This window comes from Solanum stenotomum, chromosome 3 (genome assembly GCF_019186545.1).
Source record: "Solanum stenotomum isolate F172 chromosome 3, ASM1918654v1, whole genome shotgun sequence".
In the NCBI taxonomy this organism is placed as follows: domain Eukaryota; kingdom Viridiplantae; phylum Streptophyta; class Magnoliopsida; order Solanales; family Solanaceae; genus Solanum; species Solanum stenotomum.
The window spans coordinates 5,403,424-5,418,300 of NC_064284.1; the positions used below are offsets into that span (position 1 = coordinate 5,403,424).

General features: G+C 30.3%; 1 protein-coding gene across 1 annotated transcript; it reads right to left on the bottom strand.

Annotated features, from left to right (window-relative positions):
* Nucleotides 1-4,459: 4,459 nt before the first annotated feature.
* Nucleotides 4,460-9,075, bottom strand: LOC125860384 (uncharacterized). The gene is made up of 9 exons (XM_049540329.1): nt 8,721-9,075; nt 7,806-7,990; nt 6,962-7,143; nt 6,572-6,856; nt 6,432-6,490; nt 6,316-6,352; nt 6,154-6,225; nt 5,295-5,610; nt 4,460-5,090 (listed from the first exon to the last, which is right to left on the bottom strand). Exons 1-9 carry the CDS (start codon nt 8,812-8,814, stop codon nt 4,737-4,739), a joined length of 1,584 nt encoding a protein of 527 aa, XP_049396286.1. The 5' UTR covers nt 8,815-9,075; the 3' UTR covers nt 4,460-4,736.
* Between the last annotated feature and the right edge of the window lie 5,802 nt (nt 9,076-14,877).

Consider the following 14,877-nt stretch of genomic DNA (forward strand, 5'->3'; position numbering starts at 1 on the left):
TTTCTATATATATATTTTTTTTTATTTTATATATAGTAGTTATTGAACTCCATTCAATTCCTTCATGAATTTACTTGTTCATATTTTGAACCCAAAATACACCCTACTATCAAATTTGTATTTTGATTAATACAATTATTATTTTTAAAGTGCAATCTTGACGTGTAGAATTAAAACCCAAAACCAGTATGGTGATTTGCAGAATATGGTTAAATATTTTCATAAGGCCAAAGTCATCTGCGGCCCCCTAAAGTTGTCCGCATAATTCATTTAGACATCTCAACTAAGACTAGTACATATTGAACACTTTAACCTTAAGAAATTTATATCTATTGGACACAAAATGAAAATAAGTTGAAAAGCAAAATCGCGTGTAGCTCAAATGCAAATAGATAGCAGGTGTACCAATGAGACAATGACACGTGGCAGTTGAATTCAATTTTAAAAAAATTATATTTAAATAATCCAAGAAGAATTTTAAGTAAATAAAAATAGTTTTTTTTAATTAACTCCCCCACCCTGTTGTCTTCTTCTTCAACTGGTTTCCCTTCCCGTCGGCGTTGGCATGCAAATAATCGTCTCCTCACTCTTTCATCGGCATCGGCAACACCTCCTATCATTGCCTTCATCTTCTTTCGATTAATAAATATTATCACTGATACAAGATACAATTAAATTTTAATTGGAAAAAAATTGATTCAATTTACTTTTATCAAAATAAATGGAGCTTTCACCAAAATATTAGAAATCTGAAAAAAGAGGAAAAAACAGAAAAATAATTGAAGAGGATGAGAGAAAGAGAGAGTTGGAGTGTTGGGTGGCATGGGAGGTAAGTACAAACATCCTAGGAAGAAGACGCTTTTTTTAATTGTTAGTTTTTTTTTTTTAATTTCTTTATTAATTAATGTCAATGATAATAAAGCAAATAAGTGTACTTTTTCAGGAAAAAAAAGAAGAGGAAAATATCATTTGTTGGTATCTATACGCGCTCATGGAAGTGAAAAATATGTTTTTTGCCATATCAGTATTTTATGCTTAATAAATACACAATTTAAATACTTTAGGTATTCAATAAGTACTAGCTCTAGTTAAGACATTTAAATGAATTATGCGGACAATTTTAAGGGACACCAATGACTTTGACATTTTCATAATTTGGATAAGAAGTTGTTGTCAGTTGATTCCTTTTTTCTCTTTTTAACTTTGGATAAAAACTTCCAAAAAAAATTCCTAAATTATCCTGAATACTGGCTCTTTGTTTGTGGGGTACAATATAAAGTGCTTATTTATGAAAAAAAATATATAAATATATTTAGCTAATCTATTTCTCTCTCTCTATATATATATATTTAATGATGTGGGGTTTGATTTCAAGCACTACAACTGCAACTTACATTCAATTTTTACCTTTAATTTAGGCTTTCAAGTGTAGGAGACACCATACTGGCAAGAATTGGACATTTTTTGTAAGTAATGCTCAAATATGACCACCCATGTCCTCTTATCCTGATAACTTCAGAATTTAAGTTATTTATTATACCATGCATGAGCAAAGTCCAAAATAGTTTTAATTCTTTTACTAGTAGCGCTTTAATTAATAAAGAAATTGCGATAATATTAATATTGTCAGTTAAATCGAATTATACAAATTATGAATTTATTCAATTAAAAAATCGAATAGCAAAAATTTAAAAAATAATAGCTGCGAATTGAAAATAATCAAAACTATAAATATATTACATAATATACCGTAATTTTATCTTCCTCATATATTGTAATGAATGGGAGAGGCCCACATATGGGTTTGTTGTCATATGCTGGCTCCTCTTGGGCCCATTGTTTTTAGCTTCTCGCTGCTAAGTAGTTAGGAAGTCCTAATCGCCTTATTACAACGTATTCTTTAATTAATTTGGCATCTGGTCTTAAGCTGAAAGTTGTTCCTTAATTATGTGTTGATAATGATTTAAATTTGTAGAGTTAATAATAAAGTACATGAAGAAGTATATGAACAGGTTCACCCTACACATCATATTTGTGCCTATGAACTTTGTAAATTAATTGGTCGGGGAACAAAAACATGTTCTCACTTTTCTTTCTTGACGTTGCTCTCTTTAGCTCCTAAAGTAATCAACATCTATATAGACACATCAATCAATTGTGGGTTTATTAATTTCTGCCAGAGGTGAATCCAGGATTTCAAAAAAATGGGTGCACCATTATTTTAACAATAAATTTTAAAATTGTAGGGAAAACAACCTAGCTAATATACCCCTCAATTTTGTGATTAAGAGTTGATATACACCTCGTTTGAAAGTGACTCATATGTATAATGTCATACAAATGACTCACATATACTCTTTTTCTCTAATGAATGAAAAATAAATTCATGTAGGGGTATATTTGATCTTTCTCATCTTTTTTTTTATTCAACGACTGATTTGGATTTATTATTTTAATGGTCAAATTTATTCTTTTCACTAATTTTATTGTAAAATTTATTATAGATGCCCCAAAGTTTTTTTATAGATACAAAAACTAAATTACAATATAGGCGCAAAAAAAAAAATTTAAACTACAATGTAGCTGCAGAAAAATTGTTCTAATTTTTTTTTCTTCGTGTTTTCCATGCACACTTCTTTCTTTTGATTTCTCTTAGTTTTACACTAAAGTGAAAGAAAAAACAAAGAAATAGGAATAAGAATCTCAAAAAATGTTAATTAAATAAGTCAAAAAATAATTCATGTGTGAAAAAGATCAATATACCTCTACATGGATTTTTTATAAGTAACAATAGAAAAATAAATTTTAAAATTATGTTTTCCATTTCCGCCAGATAAAAAGGGTATATATGAGCCATTTTTATGACGTAAGAATATATTTATGCCACTTTTATAACGAGGGGTATATTTACAAAATTTTATAAAGATAATAAATTAATGAGGAAAAGAGAAGACATTGTTTAATTGAAATATATTTTCTTCTATGTTATGTCTTACTAATTAAAGTTGTACTGACATAACTTTTAGAGGCCTCTAACTTTTAATATAAACATCAATCTTGAAAAGAGGGACTCAGACCAGTGAACCATCTGATCATTTTGGGTATGGTTTACACTTAAAATTTGCCTCTATTTTCTGCATTTTGGGTATGGTTTACACTTAAATTATCCAAAATTTACACCTAAATTCGCCCCTGTTTTCTGCATTTTCAACGTCCAAATTCGCCCTTTCAAGTTCAAAGTAAATGGATTTATGTTGGTGCCCGTTTCAATTTATGTGGACCTATTTTGTTTTTAGTGCATTTTATAATAAAAAGAATGATCTCTTTTTAAATTTGAAATTAGCCTAATTTTTTTTAAAAAAATCATCAAGATACTTTTATAATTACACAATTTATTATGACATATTTAAGACAACATACAAATTTCAAATATTTTATAGTCACGTAAATACTATGATATGTTTATGAGCACCAATTTTAATTATTTACCCCCCAAATTCTATACCTAATAAAAAGATGCATTTTCAAAAATATTTAGTAGCAAGATGCATTTTCAAAAATATTATGTTACCGTATCATGTATATTTATTATGAGGCAGATTCATAATTTATATTTTATGAGTTCAATTTTGACATTGAATTCGATATATTTTTAAAGTTATTAACTCATATGTAATATTAAATATTTGTTTACACATAAATTATCTTTTACGTCAAAAGCATCGAATTCATATGAACCTAATATAGATACATTGAATCCACCCTGATTACATGTTTTAAATCAAATTAACATGATAGAATAATTTTTTTATATATATATTGTCAATTTGTCATGATCAGTGCACCCAAAACTTAATTAACACTTTTCTCATATTAGTTTTAGGACCGCGTTATTATAGAAAAGAAATGGAAAAAGCTAAAAACGATTTAGTCAATAATAATGAGATACTTATATTAAAATTATGTCCTTTAATTAAACTATTCAAGATCCTAAAGTAAATAAATAAAAAAGATATTTTGACGTCCTCTTCACGGTCCAATTTGAAATGAGTGCTACCAAATACCTTGTACTAATAAAGTATTAATTAATTCTTTCAATTTCAACATAGTAGGTCCCTAATGGTGTAAAAATTAGGCATGAGCTACACTTAAACATGAAGACTGGCAATGTAAATTATTATTCTAATAGTAATAGGCACCAACTAACAACTTTCCCTGTACAAAATACTTTAGAGCAAATGCTTAAATTATGGCAGCACATTATAACGCACCTAATCCAAAATAATAATTATAGGCAATTATTGATCTAGACCATTTACTTAATTAGCTTCTTCCCACCTAGCTAAATTCAAAGCATAGATCCTAAAATCAAAATATATATTCTTTTTGTCACAATTTATGTGACATTATTTTTCTTCTGAAATTCAATTTGATTAATCTTTAAAGTAATACGAAATAAACGCGAGGTACATTATAAAACACACAAAATTTGATATACACAACACTCTGCATCAATCTAGATTCGATAGTGTATGAACAACATCTAACAATGCCTACAAGTCTCTAATCGACTTGTATTGTAATAAACAAACGTTAATATTAGACAGCATGGAATACTGCAGATATAAATAACATACTATAAATATATACCTAAGAAAATATATGAACGTTTTGTCGATACCTACGAGGTCCAAAAATTATTTGAAAAATCAACCGTGGCTTTTCCCTGCTAATGATTATTGACCAGATGTAGCATCAACAAGTTTGGTATACTTCCGGTGACGTCTCTCTCTTGCATATAGTACCCAACAAATGAGTGAGAGCATTACTGAAACTGAGACCAGAGCTAAACCAATGTAGATCCACTTACTGTATCGGCTCAAATCAGGACAATGTTCGTCATGAATGACAGTGAAGGTATCTCGAAGGAAAGTGCAATCAAGTAGTTCCTTAAGGAAAGGCCCAGAATGATACAGGCCGTTGCTAACGTTGACTACAGCAGTCATTTGGTCGTACATAGAAGGGGTTAGACGGCCCACAGTGGAGCACATATTACTTGCTGAAACCTCGCAGACGTAATTCTTCCAAACCTGCATTAATACAATTGAAGTTACTGAATACAGTTTGCCAGTTTGTATCAAATATCTCAACACGTTTCTTATTAAGGTTGTTTCCTCAATGCAAACTGTGATATTAGATTTGCGAAACATGGACATGGTGTTCTCCCTAGAAGTTCTTTTTCAGCATTCTATCTTCACTGTTTATTTTCTTAAGAGTGAAAAAAGTTCACATACCTGTGTGGCATTGCTAAGTTCCACTTCACCACTTGCACATTTCCGGTCTGTCTTGTCTGAATTAAATGGATTACAGAGGTTAGGGACCAGTGGACCAGATTGGTTGTAACCAACACCGCGAGGCGGATTAATGTTTGAAAAATTGGTGATTATAGTGTTAGTGACTACAACCAATTGGTAGGTGACCTCTTTGCTCTGAGACAATGTTTCTTGGGCAGTAGCAGTGTCCACACAAGGGATTATATCATCGAGTGCTGTATGAGCCGAAGGGTTTTTTACCCAATCATCCATTGCCACACATGTGTCTCCCGTTGCACTTAAGATGGACAAAACTATCGTTAGAAATTTAGGGAAGTATATAACTGAACAAACAAAAAAAGAAGCTAACAGTACTAAAAATTAAGTTTGTACTTTGAATAATTCTGAACACAAGTAAGAATGCATTGTTGTTGTGGAAAATAAAAGATAAGTTCCAATATTGAAAGAAAAGATGTATTATTATCTATGTTGCTCGGACTCTTGATAAATATTGTCGGGTGTATGTCAGATTCTCCAAAAAGCTATGCATTTTTGGAGGATCTGACACGGGTGCGGCAGCACTTTTGAAGAGTCCAAGCAACACTTAAAAATTCCGTATATGTCGAAGGCAATACTACATAAGGAGGTTTCAGAATATCTAGTACAGGCAACGTAACAGCTGTATTGATTTGATGTGCAAAAGGGGTAGAGTTTTCCTCTTTTTATCAAGTCTTTTCTATCTTTTTATTTTGTTCTGGAAGGTTGACATGGAGGGGTTCGAACATCAGAGATGTAGAAGCATGATAGGATACAGATAACAGTACAACTCGATATAACTTACTTGTGAAGAACAAGAAATGCACCACATAAGATAAATGTGACTGCAACAAGGATCCACCCTATAATGACTAGACTGCAAAATAATAAAAGTGCTTTAGACTTCAAAAAACATGATCAGTTCCTTGTTATCAAGAGAAGTATTTGTTCTAGTAATAACACTTACATGTATACAATAAACTGCAGACCAAGTATAGATAACACTGCAGCAGATTGTCAACAGGATAATTGTCAGTCAATATGTACAACGGAGTATTAACTTTGAAAGAGCATAGAACTTACAGAAACCAAGAGCAGCCAAACCAAGCATTACAGCAGCAACAATGATGAGAATTCGCCTCCTGCAATGCATACCAGCATGGCAATTGGTTAGACATCACAAGTTCACTATAGTTCACAGGAATTAACCAAGAAGTGCTTACACTAAGTCTAAGACAATCATGATATCCTTCTTGTTCTTCTCAGTTTCCGTTTCAAGAGTTTCAGCAGCCGAGCTAATCTTGGTGTCAACCTTGTCAATGTTGTTTTGAACATTTTGAGGTAGAAAAATTTGACTAATTCCAGTGTGCTTGGCAACAGCCAGAATGTTTGACACATTCCTTAAATTGTCAACTGTTGATCCTGCTTGTTGCACAACATAATCCAATGTATGTTTTGTACTGTCATGAAATTTCCCTTGTCCAGTATACAGAAAAATAGAACCAATTCTGATATACCAATGCAGACATTAGTGATAAATCCATACAATGAATCGATTTGTAATGAAAAAGAGATGATGGAGAGAGAAAGAGAGAGAGAGAAAGAATGATTACATTGCAGCAATGGTGAATGCGGAGAGAAAAATAAGAGAAAGTGCATAAGCAGTTCGAGAATAACCATAACGTCCTCTCCGGCAGCAGCAACAACAGATACAAACTAGGAGCAAGGAAATGGCACAAGCCACAAACCAGAATAGAGCAAGTTCAAAAAGAGGGGCACCAGTATAAGCAACTGACTGTATCAAGAAAAGTTTTTTATCAGATAGTCACTAGGTCGTCAAGTATATAAGCTAAAAATATTGAAGAGATGACTGAAAACATGGCATATTGGCATCTATGATAACAACCAGAAAACACATTAGAGACCATCCTGAGAAATTCTACCAATTTTGTTTGAATGAAGTTAACAAGCAAATAGGGGCTGGCAACAAATCTAAGAAAGTGAAATCGTAATGGCCTTAGAATGAGAAATTCATCTTTACGTGAAATCCATTTCTAAGAGTACAAAGTAAAATAAGACTCCTATAAAAATCCAGCTGTGAGTGTAATTTGTTAAGTCAAGAATCCGGCATATGCCAGTCTCGTAAGGAGTTTTACAGTAAAACAGCATGACAAGGTACAAAGGATGTTATAATTATAGGAATTATTGGGGTCATATTCTCTCTCTCTCTCATTCATTTCTTATCAGAATTAGAACTCTTCGTCCATACAGAGATGCACAATCACATTTCCCAATTGCTAATGCATATGAACAATCACTGAAACACCCAAACCGATGCTAAAAAGAACCATAAGAATAATCAAATGTGAAGATTTTGAACCAACCTTCAACCAATGTTAGAAATAATAACCAAATTTTCAACAGAATAAATGATTAAAGGCTGAAAAGAAATCTTACAGCCCAATAATGTTTGTTACTGATGTTCCATCCACCAGTATAGTAACTCCGATCCTCAAGCGGATCTCGTCTATGGGTTCTTTCAGCAGCCAGTACTAGAGATGAGTTTCCAGTAGTACTGTCTTCGGCCAGAAACCTTTTACTTACTGATGAAACCACGCCATAAGTAGGCTCACTCACAACACCTACTCACAAGAAACAGTGGGGAAAACAAGAATAATCCTAGGAAATTAGCACCCCATTTAGGAAAAGATTACAACTTTAAGGAGAAAACCAGAATAATCCTAGGTAATTAGCGACCCCATTTGGTAAAAGGGTAACAACTTCAAGGCAAAAACAAGAATAATCCTAGGTAATTAGTGACCCCATTTGGTAAAAAGATAACAACTTCAAGGCAAAACAAGAATTAAACTTAGGTAATTAGCGACCCCATTCAGTAAAAGATTACAATTTTAAGGTAAAAATCAAGAACAACCCTAGCTAATTTGCAACTCTAATTTAGCAAAAAAGATTACAACTTTAAGGGAAAAACAAGAATAATCCTAGCCAATTAGCAACCCCATTTAGTAAAACATTGCAACTTTTGGGGTAAAACAAGACTAATCCTAGGCATTAACACCCTATTTAGTAAAAGATTACAACTTTAAGAAAAAACAAGAACAATCCTAGGTATTAGCAAACCCCATTAAGCAAAAGATTACAACCTTAAGGAAAAACAAGAAAAATGTAGGTATTAGCAACCCCATTAAGTAAAAGATTACAACTTTAAGGCAAAAAACAAGAACAATCCTAGGTAATCAGCACCCCATTTAGTAAAAGATTACAACTTTAAGGCAAAAACAAGAACAATCCTAGGAATTAGAGACCCAATTTAGTAAAAAGATTACAACTTTTAAGAAAAAAACAATGGCTTACCATCAACCAGAGCGAATGAAAGTGAGAGTGCAGATACTAAGAGCAAGGAAAATGCAACAGTAAGAGGAATTGAATTAATTTTTGTGTAGGACATGACTGTCTTAATTTTTGTGGGACTAGCAAGTTTTCAACTTACGAGAATTCTTGTTGGGGTTTTGAGTTTTTGTGTGATATATCCAATAGTACAAGAAGGTGGTTTTTGGGGAAGGAAGCTGAAAGGGTAATCATATACCTTGTCTTCTTGGATTATAGTATAGTTATATATTATAGTAAGACATTAATTTTTATACTTAAAAAAGTAAGAAAAAACATAGTGCAAACTGCAAAGACGTGTGAGAAGAGAAGAAGGTGGTGGACTTGTTCGATTCCGTATTTTGGTTGGTTTTAAAACGACAGTTGTCTATGGATATATTAATACTCCATACTATAAAACTCCATATTATACCTCCATTTTAATTTGACGTGTTTCGAAGTAAATTCAAATTTAATCGGATAATAATGTGATTGAATACTGAACATGAGGTAGAAAGCCTAAAAAGAACTAATTAGGAACAAGTTTTTTTAAAACATGACTTTTGAAACTTGTGATTTGAAAAGTATTAAATATTTATTAGGCTATAAATTATCTTATTAAATATAAAATGAAAATTTAAAATTAAATTAATTTTAATATAAAGGATAGTATTTTTGTTAAATGGATTAAATCAAAAGTGTCACATAAATTATGATTATTAAAAAAAAAAAAAATTATCAGCACACAGCTCCTGAGCTCCACAACTATTTTTTTAATTCACCAAAACTTGGATATAATTGTACAAATATGTTAAAGCTATTGGATTTAAATATGAGATCTTATAAATTTTCGTTTAGTTCATTGAACACAAACTATAAAAACTCTATTTTATACATATGATTTGTTTCCGTTTTAAAATCTACTTCACTAGTGCAACTCCTAGTCATGAACCAAATGTTATTGGCATGAAGAATTTTGACCAATTAATTGAGTAATTTAACTAGATTAGGTTTCAAGTAACCGTCTGCTATAGTGAAATTCATGATTAACTTGAGATATGCTTAAGTACACTAATAAAGTCATTATTAAAACTTGTTGATCTGTAAAACTCAAGACATAAAGTATCAATATATATTTCACCGAAGTAGTGATTTCTGAGTGGTTATGAAAAACTTGTGGTCGTTTGATCGTTTCATTGTGAATATCTTTTACTCTTATCGATCATTTTATATGAATATCTTTTCTTTTCTTTTCTTTTTTAGAAAATTGTATTCTAATATTATGTTTGACTATAAAAATTTTACAAGAAAAATGCTAATGTTTTTACTCAAAATCACTCTCATTGATTAAAAAAATTACTCCAAATTGTATTCTTGATCAAACATAATTTTAGTTTAAAATATTATTTTTCGCTTTGACAATAAAAACATTTTTTTTTTTCAAATAAATTTCATAATTTTGGCCTAACGGGGCCCTTACTCTATTGATTGTTCAGCGTACAGATAACGGCTACTCGGCCTACACAATTTCAAACTTAGTGATGTATTTTTTAGGTTAACTTCAATGTATCCATATTAATGACCTTCATTTTGGCCTTATTAATGACTATTTATTTGCTCCTATATTGATAATAATAATAATAATAAAGTTATAGCATGGTTTGTATTCAAAAAAATTATTTTTATTCGGCTAGAATTGGATAGTTTTCATTGTTTTATCAATTGGAAAAATATATGAGCAGGTAAGTCCATGACCAAAACAATATTACCCACCTGTATCGAAAAATAAAAAAACCTATATTTTATGCTAGTATACATTTGACTGTCATAATTATAAGTTGATGCCTTTGGAGTTGGTAAATCCTACCTTGTAATTGAAGCTTTTCATTTTTTTTATTTAAATCGAAATTGGCTTGTTCCTATCTTAAAAGTTTAAATAAATAAAAATTGTACAGACATAAATAAATGACAAAGCAAGACGTATTTTAGTCCCACCATTTACAAATGGCTCTTCCTTGAAGTGATTAACAATATTGTAAATAATGTTTAATTATTCTCTATTTGTCTTTTAATAAAATAAAATAATATAAGCCGAATGTTCAAATCAAAGCTTTGCTTGCTCAATTAATTATAATAATTACTCTATACATTTTTCTTAACTAGTATTTGTCATTTTGTCCAAAATTCAGTAACAAATATTCCATATATTATAATGTTCCTTCCATTGTTCAAAACCACACGGCTTATTTCATTCTTAAAGAAGTACAATTTTAAGAAATCTTAAAATTTTAACTAATCGAATTAAAAAAATATTTTCATCGGCCTAGCCATAACTATTTATGGCCATCTCCGATGTACATAAAAATTAAGTAGTAATTTCTCATTGATTATCTATTGTAAATTATAACAAATAAAGACTAAATTGTTTTTATTATGGATTGTTGTGTATAGTGTAAAAATCTCAACTTTGAATATGAAGTGTAATTGCAATTTCAGCCACTAAAAAACACATATTTTTTGTTTAGACATAACAAATGGACCATGTGACATGCTGGAGAAGAAGATAAGATTTTTGGTGGAAACAACTTGCAACATACTAAATGGGCCATCGACTAAACGTTTACTACTCTCAAATCAAATGGAAGCCCACCTATTTAATAATCAGATTTTTTTCTTTTTTAGTTCCCCACGTAGTGTCCGATGTCCGTGTTAGAGCTCTGCTTAAATTCGGATTGTGCATTGCAGGACCCATTCAAAGGTGGCACTCCCAACATAACTTTCTTCATATCCAGGACTTGAACTCGAGATCTTTGGTTAAGGGTAGAACAGTGTCACAACTACACCACAACTCATATATTCAGTTTTACTGTTGCGTCAAGACTCCCCCTTTCAAATGATAAACAAAACTCAATTTGAATTTTAGACATTTGGTGATCAAAAGTGAATATGATTAATGATTATTATAAACTTGATTTAAATGAGGGATAGATTGTAATTTCATATTAAAACTATGTGATTCCTAAAATTTACCCTTTTTAAAAAGATATTCGCTAATGGGCCTAAAAGAACTGAGTGGCCCATTAAGCCGCTGGCAAAAGTGATCTGTTCAGTTTAGAGCAGAATGATCCGACTTGTACGAGCCTCATGGAAGCCCAACAAGAATTTTCGAGAGGTATCAAATGGATGGTTGAGCTATATTTAAGTGAAATAAATGACTCGAATTAATACAAAAAAGGAAAAAGGTTGAGTTATAATCTACTCGATGTTTGTTTTTGGTCAAAATGGACGGGTTAATTAAATCGAAATAATGAATCATAATTCAATTCGCTAAAGTACTGTTAATATTTTATTTGTTGTTAATCCTTCATAATTTGTTAATTGAAAAAAACGAACTATTAAAAGCAATAAACGTTTATTTGTCGTGCATATACCAAACAAACAAGATCCATAGAATATTATTTTTAAATATTTTGATAAGTTATCTTATATGTCAATTTTGGCTATTTATGTTGTCAATGGTTTTAATGCGTACATTAGTATGACTAAAGACCTAATTTTCCCTCAAAATTTTCTTTACATCTTTTCCACCATTATAATGAAGGGTATTTTTGTAAATATTTTTTTTTATATAATACATGTTATTTTTAATGGATCAAATCAAACAATGCATAAAAATAATCTATGTATAATTAATACATGCTTTGCTAATACAAACATTAGTAACACACTCCATTTAACATCATTATTATACACTTTACCAAACGACTGTTAGAAATTTCACGTCTTGTTATACAAAAAGCGCAACTCGTCTAAGTGTGAACGAATTATATCTGCACGACACGATTTAAATATGAGAGACATAGCAGTATAGTGTTCGATACTAAAATATTCTTTCTACAATTTTATAATTGATCCCTTGTGCACAATAGCTTACTCTTCATTATTTATTCAAAGACGGGGATGGTCTACATTTAAAAAGGATGTAATTAATCTTTCACGTGTTCTGATGATGTTTGCTTTTTATTTATTTATTTAATTAGTACTCCGTTAAGAGTACTCAAATAAGTATACAGTATATATTATTATTATTATTAAATTGAACAATGATGAGATTAGACTTGATTTTGTCATTTAACACCGATAAGATCAAATTTTAAGTGCTATTTTAATAAGCATATATTCTTTTATTACGCCGTCGATAAAGACGCTAATGTCGCTAATTATCTATCATATTTCTATTGCTTTTTGCTTTTTCCTATATTTTGTTTTCAGAACAGTAGTTTGAAAATATCTTCTTCACTTTATGTGAATTTGACCTAAGAGAAAAAATATAATTTAATGTTTGCACGTTTCACGTGTGTATCTTCATGAATGTAGTTATATACCAATATGTTTTGTGGTGCAATGGCGGATATTCCACAATAAGAGGTCTCAAGTTTGAGTCTAAAGTATGAAGAAAATCTTGTTGAAAATATCACCCTCCAAATAGGTTCGCGCGCTTCGAATTTAATCGGACTCCGAACACACCGAATGAAAATGCAAATTAAATATCTTTATTATATTCATGATCTGATTTTCCAAAGGATGAAATGCAAATAATTTCATAGTACTATTCGATACACGTGATTGAATGAAGGCTTCCAGAACACTATTATATATTACAAAATTCATGCATCATTAAAAAGAATTGAAATCAGCTACAAACTTATAGCTTAATCACTCATACATGATAGAATTTTATAATAAGTAGTCGCTAAATTAGCCCATTCGTTATTTATATATTTTTTTAAAAATATAAGTAGTCTACCAGAGTCATACTTGACTTATTTAAACTGATTTACTGCCTACAAACAACATTAAAGAAACCCAAATAATTTGAGGCCGCGTATGTGATGTGACAACTGACAAGAATAATTTATATTCTCTTTGTTTAATTTATTTTATTTTTTAAAACTTGTATCAAATCAAAATGAACCAATAAATTAAAACGAAGAGAGTTTAATATTTTGTGTGTGTATATTTGTACATTTATGTTAAATCATATGAACGTGGAGTCAGAAGATCCATTCATCCATGAAATAATTGAAATGGTTAACAGCTAGTGCAAGTAGCTTGAAATTAAACGTATATAATAGGACAATATGTAATTAATTAGTATACTCTTTGCGCCAATTCATTTCAAGATTGTGTCTCAAAAGTGGTCCTTTTTTAAACGTCGTTACACTTCTGGACAAGAAAAAAAGTTACTACCATCTATATTAATATCTGATTAAATTTAGATTTGTGCTGAAAAATTTCATATTATCGATAAAGCGCTATCTAATAAAAACGACTCCGTAATCAAAGAGACTCAACTCTATCAAGAATGAAAAAATAGTTACTATTCCAGCACAACCTCGTTGGTTCCATGTTTCACTTACCCACCACGTGAAATGCAAATTCATTCTAGAAGGAAATTTGATATATATATACTACCAAGCTCATATTTGTCTTATTTATTAAACAATTCTACTCCATCAAGATATCACTATTCACTAATCACTCCAAACAACATTAAGAAATTCAAATAATTTGAAGAGGCCCCATATGTGATGTGACAAAAAAATAATCTATAAGCTCTTTATTTAATTTGTTTTTCTTATTTTATTTTTTAAAATTTATTTTAAAAAGTATGTATTATTCTTTAATTTTTCACATAATATATTTAAATTAAGATTAACAATTTTTAAAAAACTTTAGTATTTTTTAAAAATTTCATATCAAATTAAAATCAATGAATAAATTAAAAATGAAGAGAGTACTTTTTTTTTTTGTTTCATATATAGTTTACGTTAAATCCTATGAATGTGGAGTAAGAAACCCATTCATCCATGAAATAATAATTGAAATGGTTAGTAGGTAGTGCAAGACAATATGTAATTAATTACTTAGTACATTTTTTGTGGCAATTCATTTCAGAATTGTGTACCAAAAGTGGTCCTTTTTTTAAACGTCCCTACAGTTGTGGACAAGAAAAAAATGTACTCAACGGACACATTTTCTCCACGTTTCACTTTCACCATCACGTGAAATGAAAATTCATTCTAGAAGGAAATGAGGTCTTTGATCATACGATTATTTTTTTTAAAAAATAAATAATTATTTG

Excerpts from the sequence above, each read along its gene's own strand:
- LOC125860384 (XM_049540329.1), bottom strand. The coding sequence starts at position 8,814 with ATGTCCTACACAAAAATTAATTCAATTCCTCTTACTGTTGCATTTTCC. Across the intron at positions 6,857-6,961 it reads GCATTCACCATTGCTGCAAT|AATTGGTTCTATTTTTCTGT; the intron begins GTAATCATTCTT and ends TTGGTATATCAG. Across the intron at positions 5,611-6,153 it reads GCATTTCTTGTTCTTCACAA|TGCAACGGGAGACACATGTG; the intron begins GTAAGTTATATC and ends GTCCATCTTAAG.